This window comes from Limanda limanda, chromosome 5 (genome assembly GCF_963576545.1).
Source record: "Limanda limanda chromosome 5, fLimLim1.1, whole genome shotgun sequence".
NCBI lineage: Eukaryota > Metazoa > Chordata > Actinopteri > Pleuronectiformes > Pleuronectidae > Limanda > Limanda limanda.
Genome location: NC_083640.1, coordinates 10,221,763 through 10,239,092, shown reverse-complemented (window position 1 = coordinate 10,239,092; position 17,330 = coordinate 10,221,763). Strand labels below are relative to the sequence as shown.

Sequence of the window (17,330 nt, the reverse complement as noted above, 5' to 3'; positions counted from 1 at the left end):
GAGTTTGTGTAATCAGGTGCAGATCTAAATAAAAATCTGGATCTAGTGAATATAAATGTGGTTTTATTTGGGGCCAGTTGAGGTATGTGCTCTTCTGAGTGCCTTTCCATTTTGCATTATTTTCATAAACACAAGTATTTAACTTTCACTGTGATTCCTTTACAGCTCCGGCTAAATGCGGCAGATGGGCGGTTTCAGTAGCTTATCATGTTTCATTGGGGTCACGCGGTCGACCTCAGAGGCTAACGCTGCCATCATTCTTCCCACCAACTGCCCTACAGATGGACCCAAACTAAGAGCCTACCACCTTCTCCTGAGCTGCAGAGAGAGGAATTAAATTGCATAAGCTGTGAAAGTAGGAATGAGAAAAAAAGCAACATTAAAGACTGTAAAAACCCATCAGGTGAAGCAGCTACAGAGCTTGTCTTTTGAAATGGCAGAACAGTAAGTCCAGATAGACTCTTTTCACACTGCTGCCTCACTTGACACTTTGCTAGTTTATCATCTCCGTTTTTCTGTAAGTATTGGCGAGCAACGGCCTGGCTCCCTGGTCGTTCCCATGGTGACATGCCTATCAACGGCAGGCATGTGCAAACAGAGCAGCCTGAGCTAACAGTTTAGTCTCTGCCTGTCTGTGTGTCTGTCTGTGAGCTTCCAGGAGGCCGTACGCTGTCGGTCCAGTGAAAAACGCCACTCCAGCCGGTGTCAGGGCAGACAAAGGGCACACTGGCAGGTCTCTATTTGAGTTGGCACCGCTCCATGCACCAGTCCCCGAAAAATATCTCTGGAGCAAAAGAGGAGGAGGGGGGGAATGGCTGAGTTGTGAGTCGGATAACACAACCCAGACAAAAAGCACGGGGATCAGGCCCTGCTTCTCCCCAGGAGACACAGAAAAACATCAAGACAAGCCATGAAATCTACTGGACAACACCCGCGCCAAAGGACCCGGCTTCCCACGGTGATTTACTGTAAAACATCGAGCAAACACACTGGCTCATAATGGAGTAACAAAGCGAGACACTGGCACAGGTGAATCGACCAATCAGGGCGCAGGGAAAAGTGCCTGGACTGACTTGTGAAAAGCTAACAGGAGCCCCTTGTCTGATAATACAACTCTGTGAGACATTCCCCAGCAGCGGTAGCCATTCCTCCCTCATGTCCAAACAGCCTTATTGATCAGAGTTCCACGAATTAGGGGAGCAACGGAGTCGGACCCGGAGTGAAAACAGAACAGAGCGGATTACCCAACATAAACCTTCTTCAGGGCCGGGCCGGGCTGCTCCAAGCTGTGATGAACACCACGGATTTGCAAGATCATGAGCTTCAGTCCAGATCTTGGCTGAAGAATAATAACAGCTAATGGGCATCCTGTGTATAAAGTGCCTAGTTGACCAATATGAGAGTAAAACGAAAAAAATATCCTCTCAAACACAACGGTTGCATTGGACATTATTCAGGAACCAACCTTAAAGGCCACTAGAAAAGAAAGGTTGTTGTCTGTAATCAGAAGAGAAGTTTTGGAATAAAATTCGACTTCAAATGTGACTGCTCTCCGTTTTCCTCATTTTCCAGTTTTCCTGCACAGTATAAAGCACGAAAAGCCAAACAAAATCAAATAAATGTGCTCCGTTCCAAATGCAGTGCATTGACCTAAAGTTTGGACACAGACACTCTGGCATTTTTCTCAGTACGTTGGCCTGCACCCAGCCACAGCCTCCGTTTAGACAAAGATTCCCTCTCTGCTTCCCAGAATCTGTTTGCCGTGCGGCAGTTGATTTGCGAAGAGGCCCATACGCAGAGAGAGAGAGAGACACAGCACATGGGACTGCTGTTTTTTTTTTTTTTAATCTACACACAGCTGGCACACAGGGTCGAGTAAGAACAAAAGGACGACAAACAGCTGGTTCTCATATCAGACCGAACTCACTTGTTTTACTTTCGTGTGGCAGAGTTCACGTTACACCCTCTCCACCCAACTGAGGCCTGTGAAAACCGCTGCTGCTATAGGTGCAACTCTACAGCTGTCCCCTGGTTTATCTACGCAACACTGTTTTCATACGCAAACCTGACGTCATATCCTGCACATGCACTGCGAGGAAACAATAACATTTACACAACTTGATGTAAAGTTTGGATGTCACCGCTTAGGACATCATTAAATGGACAGGTTGTCAAGAAGCTGTTTCGTAAAAGCATCACTTCACTCGTCGCAGTTACAGTAATGACTAAGAAGCCGGATCTGAGTCAACTTTTCCCATGAGATCTATTTTGGCTCTGCAGTTACCCAGCTGCTGAATAGCTCTTCAAATCAACCACATCCTAAGATGACTGGAGTACGAGCCTGACTGATCAGCATCCGTCATGGTTCTTTTTCTAGTAAGCTGATGTTTCTGACGCCTCAACACCCCTGAGCAGAGCTGTGTGACAGCACGTCTGGCAGAGCTTCCTGTCGCATCCGACGGGGAGAGAGGAGCAACGTCAGCTGGTGGCAAATTTAATATGATTTTCATTGCTTAAACACTAATGCAACACATTTCCAGTCTCCAACAAACAGCAAATGTAGCCCCAGCTGGGACTTCAAAGTTTAGACATCGACGATAGGGTTGGTAATTTATGTCTGAAACACATTTTATCTTATATGTTGGAGTCCTCTTCAATTTCCATCAATAAGCACCAATAAATCCAGTCTAAAAATAATAAAACCCAGTGTCTGTGGCCCTCGCAGGACTGTAATTAACATGACCAATCACTAACCCGCCTGCCTGTTCATGTGTTTTGAAGGTGTAGCTTTGACGAGAGGGCACATAGGAGGGGGAAGGATGCATCAAGTTTAGCTTAATCTTTTCCATGATTACCAACCCTAACTTTAATGCCTAATTATTATTTGCATAGTTATATCATTTAGATATGGCACTCAGGAGAGAGTTAACTACTGCAAATGCCCGGCAGTAACCCCCGAAATTCAATCCAGCTGCACCAGATTTCACAAACCCATAGATATCAGTTTTCCCTTTAATGTGCCTGATTTCGAGGAATTCCGTTTGATAGTGTTTGTGTAATTTTGAATACACACAAAACAAACATACATACATACAAAACAACAAACAGACAGGGGGGATAACATGACCTCCTTGGAGGAGGTACATATATAGAGTAATGTGAATCTCTTTACTGAGGCTGGGTATTATCAATAATGCACAACTGTAAATGTACCCGGTTTGAGGCCATTCATTTTCCACTACTGGAGTTCTAACCATATGCAGGTGATTATTAAGGGTTGATCTGAACTGTGGCTGGGGAACCAAACGTTTAGCAGCACGGCTCGTTGAATAACACAAAGTCCTATGAGGATGATAAAAAGCTTAGCAGCAGACACCTCGGATATAAATCCACCGAGACCATGCATCAGTCGAGGGTAAATATAACTAATCATCAAAGCCTCTTCAAAGAGCCTGTAGGAGCATAATGAGGTGGTTGATGGTATGAAAGCACAACTTTTACAAGAAGCTCCACATAGGCATGAAAGTGGCGCACAGATATTATGTTGTGATGAAGCACAGCCACTGTTCCTGGTCCAGTTCTGCTGCAGGACTGGTGCTGCTTTATGGGGGGGGGGGGATCTGCTGCTGCTGCTAAATCAGCAGGAACTGAGGAGTGGAGCCTTAATTTGAACAGGCTGTGGGAAGGAGCCGGCATATTCCAGACAACACTTTCACTAAGGCTGCAAAGACTTGGCATTCGTTTGAAAGAAGAAATAAAATACCATTTGTTTTATGTTGATGAGAACTTTTCACAGTGAGCATGAAAAGTGTAAAGATGCTGTTTTGATGCCAGAACTGATAAAACCTACAGTGTTAAGCAACCACACAGCTGCACATAAGACGCACAGACTCTAATCCACTCCGATTCCAAAAGGGAAAACAGGAACACGTCAGGTTTCTTCCTACAAGTTACTTCATGCACCATGTGGATTATTTTGGATCCTCTGGGACGCTGATTCAGTTATAAGCAATTTAAGCTTAAATTTAACATAACTCAAATTAGTGCACCCTGTAGTCTCCCTGATGCTCCACGCCCCATTGATTGTAAAAGCAAAGAACAAAACATAGCCTAAGAGAATAGTCCTTGCTCCAAATTAGGAGCTACTAAAAACCCACCCAATCTGAAGAAACCAGTTTCTATCTCTTTGCACACAAACTCAAATAGAGAGAAAATAATTCAGACCCACCACAAACATTGAAGCAACAGAGAGGCCTTTCAAAACCTGATGTCCTCAGGCTGCACGATAAGATTTCTAGTGATTTATTATTGAGAGGAATGAAGTGTTTCTTTCTTCCTCCCTAGCTTCGGGGAATCCAGCCACATTAGTCAGCAGCAGGCCATAGACACTGGTGAGCTGGTGCATTACAGATCCATACAGTCATAAAACACCACGGACAGAGATGGAAAACAAGATGACGGGTTAAAAGGTTATACAGCCGAGTGAGGAAACAGCGCGACTTGATCCGAGGCCAGATTTCATGTCTGGGGCCTGCAGGGTGAACTTTAAGTTGGCTCCTACCTGGAGAATGTATTCCTGGCATAGTGCATGATACTGTCAAAGTCATAGACTTCTCCCAGAGAGTCCACCTCCCCTGGTTCCATCTTCAAGAAGTTATACTCCTGTCCTGTGAAAGGGAAAAAAAATATGAAGCTGATTCATACTGAAAATCCTCATGATGTATGTATGTCAAAGGTGAATAGATCTGAGCTCTGTGTGAAGACATTACTAAACAATGAAGAAACAGATAGGAATGAAACACCTGTGTAAGTGCAGAGCAGGAATAATGTAATTTTAATCTGGCCTGGTGACTGGCTGGTATAGTGCATCTGTGGTGCTACACTTCTAAAACCACTTTTTAATAGAAAGCTGCAGAAGGATGAAGATGAGTGTAAACCCCACTGGTTTTCTCTTTCTGTGTTTTTCTTTTTACAATCTCAGCTCAGACTCTGTGTGTACAAACATGTTGACATTCATTATTTTCATCTCTCTGACATTATTGCTGAGGGATCAGTGAGAGTTCATGCGTGTACCTGGCTGAATGTTGTCCCTGATAATGCTGACGTGTTCGTCTCGGTCGGGCCGCGTGTGTTCGTGCCAGAAGCCGATCACGTGACCCAGCTCGTGCACCACAATGCCAAACTTGTCACAGTTTTTCCCAATGGATATGGCTTGGGGGCCCCCTCCGCGGCGACCCACATAGGAGCAGCACCTATGAATCAGCAAGCGGACACGCACACAGAGAGGGTCAGTGTTACCAAAGCCAAAATACAGTGACTAGACTTTATGTTTTCAAAAAATCACTAACAAGCTCGTGGAAACTACAGAGAGAGGCCAGCAGAACTCATGTTTCCAGGTTGAGAAGAAGAGGGAATGTGTGTTTGGCTGTATAACATCGACTAGCCGCTGTATATATATTTAACGTGCTCTGTATGGACAGTATATAATGGGGCTTTTGATGAGAATGACATTATCTCAACAACCTCGGGGTCTGTTTTATGTAGGAGGCGACTCGTAATCCGCACTTACAGCAGTGACATTCATTCGTCCAATTGCCAATGCAGATGCCGAGAGTGACAGTGGAAGCCGGCCGACTGCAGCGCTCCATCCCAGCGTGACATGAGAGGTTCAGTGTGGGAGTCTGCAGGACGGGCGCACACATCACGGCCCTGTGGCCCAGACAGCCGCTCTCTAATTACTGCCGGCCCAGCCAGGCTCTCCTGAGACACGCCTTGAACTTTGCACAGGACAGACGGGGGCCTGCTGAATATGCAGCAGAGCCGAGCGTTCCCACTGCTAACCGCTGCCGCCTGCATAGATAATGTCATCCCTGTTGCTCCAGAGGCCAGTTACCGGGCTAAAAATGGCTATCAACAGTTGGCTGGGAAAGAAAAGTTTGCGCTTCATGAGCTGCATCCGCTTTCTGTTGGTCTTAAATGATAGCTATCAGTGGTACATTGTGTGTAATGACATAATGCTTCCAGTTCGTGGTCTACATCTGTGTGCGGTTAAAGCATTTTAGGTTTGCGTGTCTTCTGGGAGCTTCTCCAATACCTCCCCTAACATCTCGCCCCCTTTTTTTCAAACTTCTTAATTAATAGGCCGCCCCGGTTTGTGCTCCCAGTGGCAGCAAAATGTTTTAATTTTAAAGATATTTCATAATTTAATAATAGAGCACTGCACGTCCAAACAGGTTGTGAATAGTCGCTTAGCAACTACAGGAGCCACAAGCAGCACTTCCCCTGTGTTTAAGGAGAAACGCTGAGTGGACACTGAGCGTAACTTGAGCGGAGTGCGGTAAACAGGGTTGTGGAGAGGCTGTGGAAGTCTCTCCCCTGGGCGCAGTCGTGTGCACCATGTATGACTAAAGTGCTGGGGGAGTGATGCAGTGCGATGATGAGGCACAGGAAACATTCCTGGCCACTGAATGTCTCCTACAGGGCTGGTAGGGGGCAGAAATAACAGCTCACGCAGAGACTCTGAGAACAGAGAGAGCGAACAATGGAGGGACACTGCTGAGAAAGAAAGCAAGCAAACCTATTAAGGCACTAAATAATTAGTGGTAGATTGCGAAGGCTCGACAGAGGGTGACCATTGTTCACATCCTTCACGTGGGAGCTACAAATCCCACTGACTCACCCACATGGTCGGTAGGTGAAGACAATATAGCTCTCTTCCTGCGTCCGCTCTACAAAGGTCACACAGGTGTTCTTCTCCCAGTGCCGCATGGCTTGGCGGAATATAGCCCGCTGGCTGCCTGAATAGGACACAGACGGTAAGATCAGTGGAGCTGACAAAAACATAACATCACGATTTCATTTAAAAAAAGGACGATAGAAAAGTTTGTTTCGGTTGGATGTAGAGTTACTGGAAATAAAGATAAAAACAGGATGAACTAGTAGGTTGCATACCTCCGCTACGGCCCGACAGTCACCTTAAATTCAATCAAGCTGAACCAAAGTCTGGTTCCCTAATGTGCCAGATAATGGTATTCTCCGAGAAATCAACACAAATTTTCAAAAATGAAAAATCTTTGATCTGCCCCTTTATCAAGATCTGCAACCAAATTTGATGGTTTCTTCCCTGACCAGAGACTTACACCAATTTTTCTTGAAATCCGTAGAGTAGTTTTTGTGACAGGGGTGAAAACAGGGTCTTTATCATTTATAATGTGTTTACGTTGAAAAATCTGACTTTCAAGGTTTCTTAATGTTGTATTTTTACACGGAAATCTCTGCTTATTTTGCTTTGAATAATTACCCAACACAAACCACATCATGTAAACCGTTTAAGGTGAGAGGACTACATGACGCGGAATAATTCTCAATATACTGATTTATTTATTTTGAGGAATTAGGGATTAGTTTCATAAACGACGACTCCGCACTTAACTTCCTTTCCACAATTACATTTCAACTATGTTGAATCTTGTTTTTTTATCTACATCCAAGAATAATATTTTATGGTTTTCATGTTCCTGAATAATGTGATTTAAATTTGGATTATGCGTGCTCCATTACATTACATACATTTTGACCTTTTCCCCTGATTGGTATATCATTGTTACTTACCACTGAAGTTACCACTGATGACATAAGGAATAACGCCTTCAGGCCAGACGCGCTCCGGTCTGGAAGTGGCAGCCCTTTTCCTGCGATGTGACCCATGTCTATTTTGGCTGTTCTGATTGGTCAATCCTGAGTGTTTCAAATCAAAAACAAGGACAAAAAGTAGAAGATTGAATATTAAGTACAATTCTGGTTCTGACAGAGTAAATACGCACAAACACGCTGAGCCCCCCCGGACGGTAGCTGGGATGACAAATGAGGATTTTATTCAAAGTTAAATATAGAAATTCTGATTATCATTTCTCATTAAAGACATTACATTCACTTTCTTTGGCAGAGACATTTGTTCAAACAGCATTGTTCTTCCTGTTTTGCATGAATTCAATTTTATTAAAGCCGAGTTCTTTCTTCTCTCAAATTAATTTCACTGTTAACGTCACTCAAACAGACAATGTAGAGTAACCATGGAGACTAAACTCCACCTAAACCATGGTGATTATACTATGTTGGGAATATATATAGAGAAAACTGTATCTGTTATGTTTGAAGTCTTTTATATGTAAAATAAACTTTTGAACAACAGTCAGCAATAAGTGCCCAATAAAAGTATTACTTTGGTTTTAATTGACACTTTATCCTCTGCATTAAGTCATTGGAAGAATAATCAAACTGACACAATTAAACATTTTTCTCATTATCTGAAACTGAGCTAATATGTCAAAACAAATGATGACATTTTAATTCTAGACAATCTTATTATGGACCGCAAGAAATACACCCTGCAAAATCCGCTTTGAGCCTTGATATATTATTTCTTATCATTCTAATCAAATCCAGGAATAATAATTTCAACGTGCTGAGAATTGAACTACGCATGTCACATTACAACACTGTAAAAAAATACATCCCTTGTTTAAATAAGCAGAAGTAAATCCTTTCCTTATAAAGTAGGATCAGTAAATCTCTGCAGGAGAGAAAGCTGGATGAGACCCTTATATTCATCAATGCCATGTGTGAATCTGATTTGAGTTGGAAAGATGTTATGATTTTGATGAAATCAAACAATGTAGATGTATTAAAAGACAATGTGCTATCGTACCTTTATGTTATCCTTAGATTTTTTTTATCTAGCCAAAATATTTAGAATAGCAACTCTTATGTGCTATTACAGAGCTGGGACACCATTGTCTTTAGCGATTAAACTTCCAAAAACGGACTTTTTCAGGTTTTACAGGAGAAGGTTTTTAACTATAATGAAATTCTGCATAACCTTGATTATATATTATTACCTGACAGTGGTTCAGGATTTATAAAAAGATTGATTTAACACGCCTTAGGTGTTCATGCTTTTGGAAAAGGTTTTAAAGAATAGCTTTATTATGAGATATCACCTGATTTAATCTTACAATCTTTAATCTTACTCTTTATACGACAGGTTTCGCTGAGGAAACAAAAACAAGTACATCTGCATTCAAACCATCCTACGCACTGTTTGTTGTTCCATAACGCTGCTCCAAGCTGTGCCACTACCAGCCCTCATCTCTTCCAATTATATGTGATTAACATGCAACGCCACAGTTTGCTGGAACAATGTGTTCTGTTGAATTTTAGTCTGCAGGAGTAAATCTCAGCAGCCTGGAGAGATCAATTAACACATACACTTGTGCATGTGTTGAGGAAAAGTCTGATAACAGCCAAATCTGCTCAGCTCACTGATAAGAAGTGCTGGGGAGACAGGAAATTGTGGAAGATGTGTTAATTATAATTATTATGTGATTAAATGCACTATCTTCATTCATAGAGGAAGGTCTGAAAGGATGTTTCACTTGTTGTTTGGATCATGTTTGTTATTTAACTATCGCTGCTCTGTGGTGTGTGTGGAACACGCAGGTTCACAGTCCACGGGGATTAGGTCAAAGACTAAACTGGTGTTGTGAAATGTTTTGGATGAACAAACTGATTTCTTTGGCACCATTGTGGTTTGAGTTGTTTCACAATTAAGACTTTAGATCGATGTGCAAATACTGAGAACTAGTCATTAAAAAGTGAAAAGCGAAAAACACTAAAATAGAGATGATGTCTAGAGATGTTCTGATACAGATACCAACCTTGAAAATGCCTCCGATACATTCATCTATATATTTAAGTATATTTGTTTTGTGAGGTGAGGAAGAGGTGAGTTCCAGTAGCGTAGCATTAGCCAGAGCTTGCCAAAATGTCAGTAATTTAGCAATATTTCATCATGGAAAGTCCCACATTGACATGTACCACATGAAATACTGTGTTTGGGGTGACGCGACTTGAAAGGTCATATTTTTATAAATTGTGGCTGCACTTAAAGGAGCAGCTATCTAAGGGAAGTAATTGTTGAATGTTTCTAGATTTATTCATGCGTTATCTTTTCAGTTATGACGGTCAAACCTATCGGAACATTAATGATTAAAGTTGAGATATTTAAAGTGTTGATTTACACATATAACAACATACTAACTAACCATATATTATATAACCGAATGTCTGACCATTCAGAACAATTTGTAAGTTCCTCAGACCGTAAAAACCAAACTTGAGTTAAGGTTATCTGTATTACTTATTAGACGCCACACCTGTGTGAGGTGATCCAGTCTATAAACTGAGGTGAAAGCTACGTGGGAACAAAGCATTAGGAGAAATAAATGCAGCACCCACGCTGGATGTGTTTTTTAAGTCCTGATGCCTGAGTCTCCTCTTCACTCCCGACCTCAGATGTCACTGTTTGCTTTGGGAATCGGTTTAACTGAGGTGAATATTTTAGGAGCAGTTGAAATGTATTTTTAATCCTCCAAAAGCATCTCCTCAACATCTTTTATGAAAGTCAAGTGAGGGAAACAGCAAACCGATCCCATTCGAGCACTGACGGCAACATGCGCGTACATGCTGGTTCACGCTCGCCTGCTTTTTATGGGATTGCAAAGTTCTATCTGTCCCCTCTGACTCACAGCTGTTGCTTAAATGCTGTCTTTCGTCTTAAAAACAACATTTAGCCCAACAAAGCCCAGCAATTACTGCTGAGCCTGAACATGGAGGTACAGGTGTAGCAATGTGCAGTGATGACATGATAGTTGTGCATAAAACTTTTTAAGAGACCTCGTGAAAAACGCAATGCTACAATCTGAAAGGGGCTGCTGCTGGCAAGTATCTGAGCGGTTTGACCGTAGTAATGTTAGAGTGTTAAATGTCTTTATATATATAATTATACCCAAATGAGATTCAAAATGTAGGAGCTGTGTTATTTTCAGGTGTTTTATTGCAACTTTATGTGGAGTCACAATCCAAAACCCTTTGCCTTAGTGCTCCATTTTTCACCTCACGTTGTAACATTTGAAGAATTGGTTTTTCTGCCGTCATTACCTGTTTCTGTGTGATTGACAGTCTGGACAGTTCTCTGAGCCAAATCTATTATCCTGTCCACTTTAAACATCCGCATGTCCTCCTCGTCCAGAGCGATGTCTCCCAGAAAGGCAACTGAAACAGACAGACAGAGACGCCACATGTCAGATCACATCCGCTACACGGAGCATCATTTTTGCCCCAGCGAGTAGCCTTGAGCTTCTTCTGCTGCCCAGAAAAAGAAGGCTGCATGGAGGTCTGAGTACACACACACACACACGCACACGCACACACACACACACACACGCACGCAGCATATCTGTTTGAATAACAGGAGGCACACTTTGTCTTGACTCCGAATTACAGCACACATAGTTCATGATGGTTCATGCAATGAAGCAAGAGTATGAACTCAGGAACCTGACCAGTGACATGATCCGGATCTCCTTTACTGAGCCAGGTTCCGTCCAGATGTAACCACACAACAAACCTCACAGTGTGGCTGCTTCAGCGCCCTCGGTAAGTTAATGAGAGCCATCAGATATGACACAGCGAGACGTTGACGCTGCCTCCGTGGAGGAATATGGGGCACCTTGAACGAGTAATAGCTCTTTAATGAGGCCAAGGAGAGGGAAAAATAACCAAACAGTCCCACTTTATGAGGAATGTGCTTTATGGGTTTCTTAACTAAATGCCCCCATTTCTGCGGAGGATAATCCGGGAGTCCTCTCCGCAGAGACAGGGCGCTTGGGTTTACAAGCTTTTAACACCAGCACGTTTCCAGAATTTATGACCTGGCTTGTGTGCAGGAGTTGGTGGGGGTGGGGGGTGCAATTGGGAGAAGACGAGGGGGGAGAGAAAGCAAATTAGTGGCACTGTGACCTATGTCCGAACAATAGATGACATGGACGGGAAGGGAGGATAAGGCTTATCCCCTCTGCAGCTCTGATTAGGGAAGGCAGAAAAGAAAATGAGAGGCTTCTGGATGTGTGTTTGGAGGTTAGCGTGGTGGAGGCAAGACCAACCCTGAAGGAAAGAAGCCCGGAGAGCCGCTGTAACTACAGAGTTAATGGGACCGATTTCCACTGGTGGTGCTTGAATTTGTAAATCTTCCTGGTGTCACACTGAAACAAGCTGCAATTACTTTGAAATAACCGAGAAAATGTATTTTGTCGTAAGTTTTGAGGCATGTTTCTTTATGTTAGTGCGCTTTTATCCTCTGCACTGTACAAAAGTTTGACAGAGGATTGAGACAAGAGGGAAAGCACAAAAGAAACAAAGGAATAAAAAAAAGAAACCACTTGGTTCACATCCCTGCTCACCATGAGGAGTATTATTGAAACAATCTGGATTTCGTTGGATGCGGGCCAGTCTTTCAACCTTTAGGTTACAGAGGATACACAGCAGAATGACTGTGTTTGACTTTAGAGGCTAATGACAGCAATAGGGAGAGGTGTAGATCTCCGCTGGCAGGACCTGACATGCACAGAGGATGGGTTTAAATTCCAGAGGTCAAAGGGATCCTCTAATTTGTGCTAGAGAAAGACTCTTATTCACTACGACCAAAATCCATGAGTGACTAAACAGACTGCCCACATTCGTGTCGTCACATCGGCAGCCATTGCCAGAAACGCCGCTGATAAGGGGAAGCTACCAGATGTTGAGCAGTATGGGCTGAGTACAGCAAGTCCTTTTTCTCTTTTATCGTTGTATCATTTTTTTTATTTGATTCTCAGAACTGCTGAGCACTGAAAAGAACAGGCTGTGCGTGAAGAATTCATTCCAAGTTGCGGTCACGTAAGAACACAATCAAAACAATTCACTCATGCTCCTTTTCGCTCCACATTGGCTGAGAAAAATTAAACAATTGGAGGATGTTCCTTTATTGCACCAGACGCGCTTGATGTGCGCAGGCCGTGACTAAATAACTAAGTGCAGGTTTTTCCTCCCACCCCCATGAGGTTCACAAGGGGCTGCGCTCTCTGCCCATGGCTGAGTCCCAATCATCCGCCACTGTGCCGGAGACAGGACGCTTTAATCCACAGTGTCATTGTTCTCAGACGACAGTGGAGATTTGAAGTGAGCAAATGCACGGCCCGGTGGCATTAGGACTCATTTCCCCCGGGCGCAGCAGTCGTCCTGGAGACGCTGTTGCAGGTTTTACGGGGAGACTGGCAGGGATTGAGAATTAATCCCCCATGTCTCCTGGCTTTAATTATCCACAGGCGCGCGGTTTTAGGGATTCTTTTGTACGCGACTCCATCCTGGGATTGGGGACAGGTTTTTGGAGAAAGGTGATAAACTCATCCAGATACAGAGGAGCCGTAATGATATTAAGTACAAACACAGTGAGACGGGTGTGTTGCACTGAAGATTAAAGCTCAGGGAACGTGGCAGATGGCAAGTGATCACCACAGAGTAGAGCGCTGCATCTCTCTCCAAACAATATTCATTACCTAAATGACAACAGCTGCAGCGATAATACTAATATCTATGCAGAATAGTTAGGTAATAGTGGAGCGGTTTTTATTGCTATTGGTTGCTCACATGTGCCTTTTTATTTATAAAACACAAAACAATATCTTGGTTATTTTCTTTTCAGATAGAATATACGAATGAAGGCAATGGGGAGAAGATGTGGTGAGGTAATACAAGTGGATACAGATTGTAAACTCTTCAATCTGTATCCACTTCTCTACAATGTAGAGGGAATTTACTCTATGGTCAAATTGACACATCGCCTGAGAAGAAACACAGCTGGTTGAAAGGTGGGAGAAATGGTTGCAATAAAAATAAAAAAATAGTAGTATACGTTCAAATCTGAGTGAACAGTTATGATAATGCATATGAAAGAAAAAATGGATTCAATAAAAAAATATTTTAAAACTAGTGCAACCTTTCTCCACCACTGAATTTTTTTTAATTAATCAAATCCATCATAATCCTTCTCATCTCAGACTAACCCCCCCCCCCCCCTCAATCAGTGGATCCAGTCAGATTACACATGAGATCTCAATCAAATTAATCCCATTGATTCGTGTAATGCCCTCGCCTCAACCACTGCACTGTCAAATACTCTGTACACTCTCATAAATCTCCTTCCGTGAATAGAAGGCCGAGACATCTGCCATTAAAAACATGCACAAACATCGATACTAAGCCTTTATAGACACCAACACCAGCCTATACTTAGCCGCCGCGGCTTCATTGCGATGTCGCCGTGGTTTATGCTCCTCACTGTGCTGACAAGGGACATTTAAGACAGTCTCTCTGCATACAAGACCTAATGATGAGCCTGGCCAATATGTAAGTCTGCGCTGCATCACAATGCCCTGGCACCGCCTTTCACAGCCTGTGTTTGGTAACAAACGCTGCATTTGAATTCCAATAGAGGCCAATAGTATATTGAGTTTAGGTGATTACTATCTAATGCCAGAGTAGTGTCACCTTTCAGGTTTAATTCGGTCAGTGAAGCCATTGTCCCTGCGGACACTGTGTTTTTTAAACTGCAGGGGGAAAAAAAGTAGAAAAGTAGAAAAGCCAACGTGAGGAAAAACTGCTCTTAAGTAAAGAGAAAGGAAATGCATACTCCGAACAAAGCAATGATGGATTGTACTATGCCTGCCTGTTGTGTTGTAAATATGGCATCTTTCTCCTCTGTAAAAACAACACCAGCTGCTTCTTCCGCAAACTCTTACTGTGACATTTCCTAACACTGCTATTTGAGCCCAAGGCGGAGGAGAGAAACGGATGAAAAACTCTGCTTATCTGCTCATTTGAGAAGAAAAAAAAGGTAACTCAGGTATAATTAGAAGCGAGGCTCCGGCTCAGGTCTCCAGCTACGTCCGGAGACTTGAGTAATTATTCTTCGATCAAAGCCTGAAGCCTCATCAGCCCCAGCTGATCAAGACAGAGTTTCTGTCACCGTGCCGATGCTTCAATCTTATTGAGAAGGCGAGAGTGGCTTCAGCTGCAAAGGGCACACAGCAAGAGACTGCCGCCCCTTTAACATTTCACACTCCATCAAGCCCATTAGCAGATTGGATTTCCCAGCTCATCCCTGCCACTGATTACTGATACACCCTACTGCCAGTCGAACCCCCTCTAATGACTCATCAGCTCCACAGCCATTTGTCTTTTTTAATGTCAGCGATACACAGAATTGAGACCCTTAACATGGATGAATAATTCATTGCCACACTGCAGGAGTTTTCACCTTTGACAAAACTTATTTTGACCATCCAGGCTTCATATTTGTGGTTTGGGACACACAGTCACAGAGTCTGGCGCGAGGAAACAGCAGGTTTACTCAGAACAGATGTCCAAAACAAAGTTTAAATGGGTTTGCGGATGAACTAAATCTGGAAGTTATCTTCAACACTTTCCATAAATACAAAGCTGAAGAAAAACACCTTATTTATTCCATACAGGTGGAGGGAGCAGAAAAACAATTCTTCGACATGACCAGCGCTGCAGCACAGATGAATTATTTTGAAAAACACACTGAGAATAATGAAGCCGGATAAGCTGTTCTTTAACGTAGGCTAATTGGGCTTTCTGTGAGTCATTCAAATGAGTTCTCTCTCCCAGTGTGTTTGTTTTTGCTCAGGCTCCATACCCAGATTCGGTATTATTGCAATGCAAGATTAGTTATTACTTAGCTCTGACGACAAACATATTGTTCCAACTAACGCGCTGAGATCGTGCCAATAGATTGGCTCCCTAATCACCTGAACCCTGTGGAGAGGGGAATGGCAGGGGTCCTGTAATGTAAAAAAACACCCAGCGTGGGCTCGGCCATGCAGCTCGAATTCCATGATAAAAGAAAAGTATCTGCCTAAGTGTTGCTTGAAGGCCCAATCACGGAGTTCAACAGGCCCATCACACAGAGCAGGACGGAGGGGAGAGAGCTGGGTCATAACGATTGTCATCTACTCTGTGAGTCGGAAAACTGTGTTTCAAACTGAAACGACCTCTGTCCACACAAGCCACAAACACGCCTCTGGATCAGGCTTAATCCCCCGTACACACAAACACACCTGAAACGCATATCACCCGACCACTCACATACACTGGGGCATGCACGTGCGGATGTAAACAGGAAGCCATCGGTTGTCACAGACAACAGCTCGTCTCCTTCACATGTAAGCAGTTGTATCATTGTAAAATGACAACAGAGTCTGTGATTCCTGTAACTGATTATCCATGTTGTGTTCTACACTAATAGCCAAGCCTAATGCTGTTTGTTTTCTCCCAGAAGGGGGTCATGTGACAGGGGCCTGACGAATCAGCGAAGGCTTCGTTGTGACCAAAAATACCAAATCAGCAAGCGGTTGTTTGTGTCTATATCATTGTTTCCAACAATCTGCATTTCTGCCCGTCCAGACTAAGGTGTTTTCAAACGCAAGGCTTATCCAAGTTAATGCATTTTCAAAACGTAGCCTAAACATTTAACCTAAACGACCAATTCAAAGTCTAGGGCCCTAGAGAGGCAAGAGGAATGACTTCAATAGCAACGCTCCCCTGTGAATGTCCTGCGCTCACCTGGGCTGAGCTGCTGTGGCACACAGAGTGAGCCGCCCTGCCCGCCTAGCAGCCGTGCTCTCCCTTGGCATGAGGTGAATGACCTATACAGTCTGTGAGAAGTGCTCGAGCCAGTCACAGGAGAGGGCAAGGGGCCCAGGGAGACGGGAGGACTACTTGCATAAGACAGGAGGAGGAGGAGGAGAAGGGTGCGTTGCGGGTTGCCCTTCCTGCAGCTGAGGCCACTAGCACAGGAGCTGGAAGGGAAAAGCGCCGATCTAAAGCCCCAGCAGACTGTCACAGGACTTGATGAAGACGTCTGTTGCATGAATTAATGCATATGTACATGTCAACTTTTTCTCCTGATTATAATTTAAGCAGCGATGACAATGAGCGTGACTGCCTCTCATCCATTTTTCATGTTGAAAACGAGTGGATCTAATCTCAGTGGGGTTTTGGAGTCTTCCTGGGACGCTGCCAAGTTTGGAGTTGTGCAGACTAAGGAATTTTCCACTGGTTAACTTTCTAAATAGATGGCATTACTTCAGTGTTATTGCACTGCTCACTTCAATCGAAGCACATTTCTATCTTGTCTACTAGTGATGAGCTATTTCACGGTTCATGAATACGAGCTGTTTTTTTTTCGCTGAATGGAGGCAGAGCAGGCACACTTAATTAAGAGATGAAGAGCTCCCTTTAAGTGTATTTTAAACACTGTGGGAGGAAATGAAGCGGTCACCATGTGGTTGTCAAGGTGTCTTGTTTTTCCACCATCACCTGAATGGGAGTCATTATACATTCTGGAATCAGTTGGTAAAAACCCTGACATC

At 43.4% G+C, this 17,330-nt stretch overlaps 1 protein-coding gene across 1 annotated transcript in view; it reads right to left on the bottom strand.

Annotated features, from left to right (window-relative positions):
- Nucleotides 1-17,330, bottom strand: part of bmp1a (bone morphogenetic protein 1a) — a 31,492-nt gene that overhangs the window by 11,907 nt on the left and 2,255 nt on the right. Inside the window, exons 2-6 of the mRNA XM_061071802.1 lie at nucleotides 10,999-11,112; nucleotides 7,612-7,737; nucleotides 6,680-6,797; nucleotides 5,074-5,252; nucleotides 4,562-4,667 (exon numbers count right to left, since the gene is read on the bottom strand). Coding sequence (XP_060927785.1) covers nucleotides 4,562-4,667; nucleotides 5,074-5,252; nucleotides 6,680-6,797; nucleotides 7,612-7,737; nucleotides 10,999-11,112 — 643 coding nt within the window. The remainder of the gene's footprint in view (nucleotides 1-4,561; nucleotides 4,668-5,073; nucleotides 5,253-6,679; nucleotides 6,798-7,611; nucleotides 7,738-10,998; nucleotides 11,113-17,330) is intronic.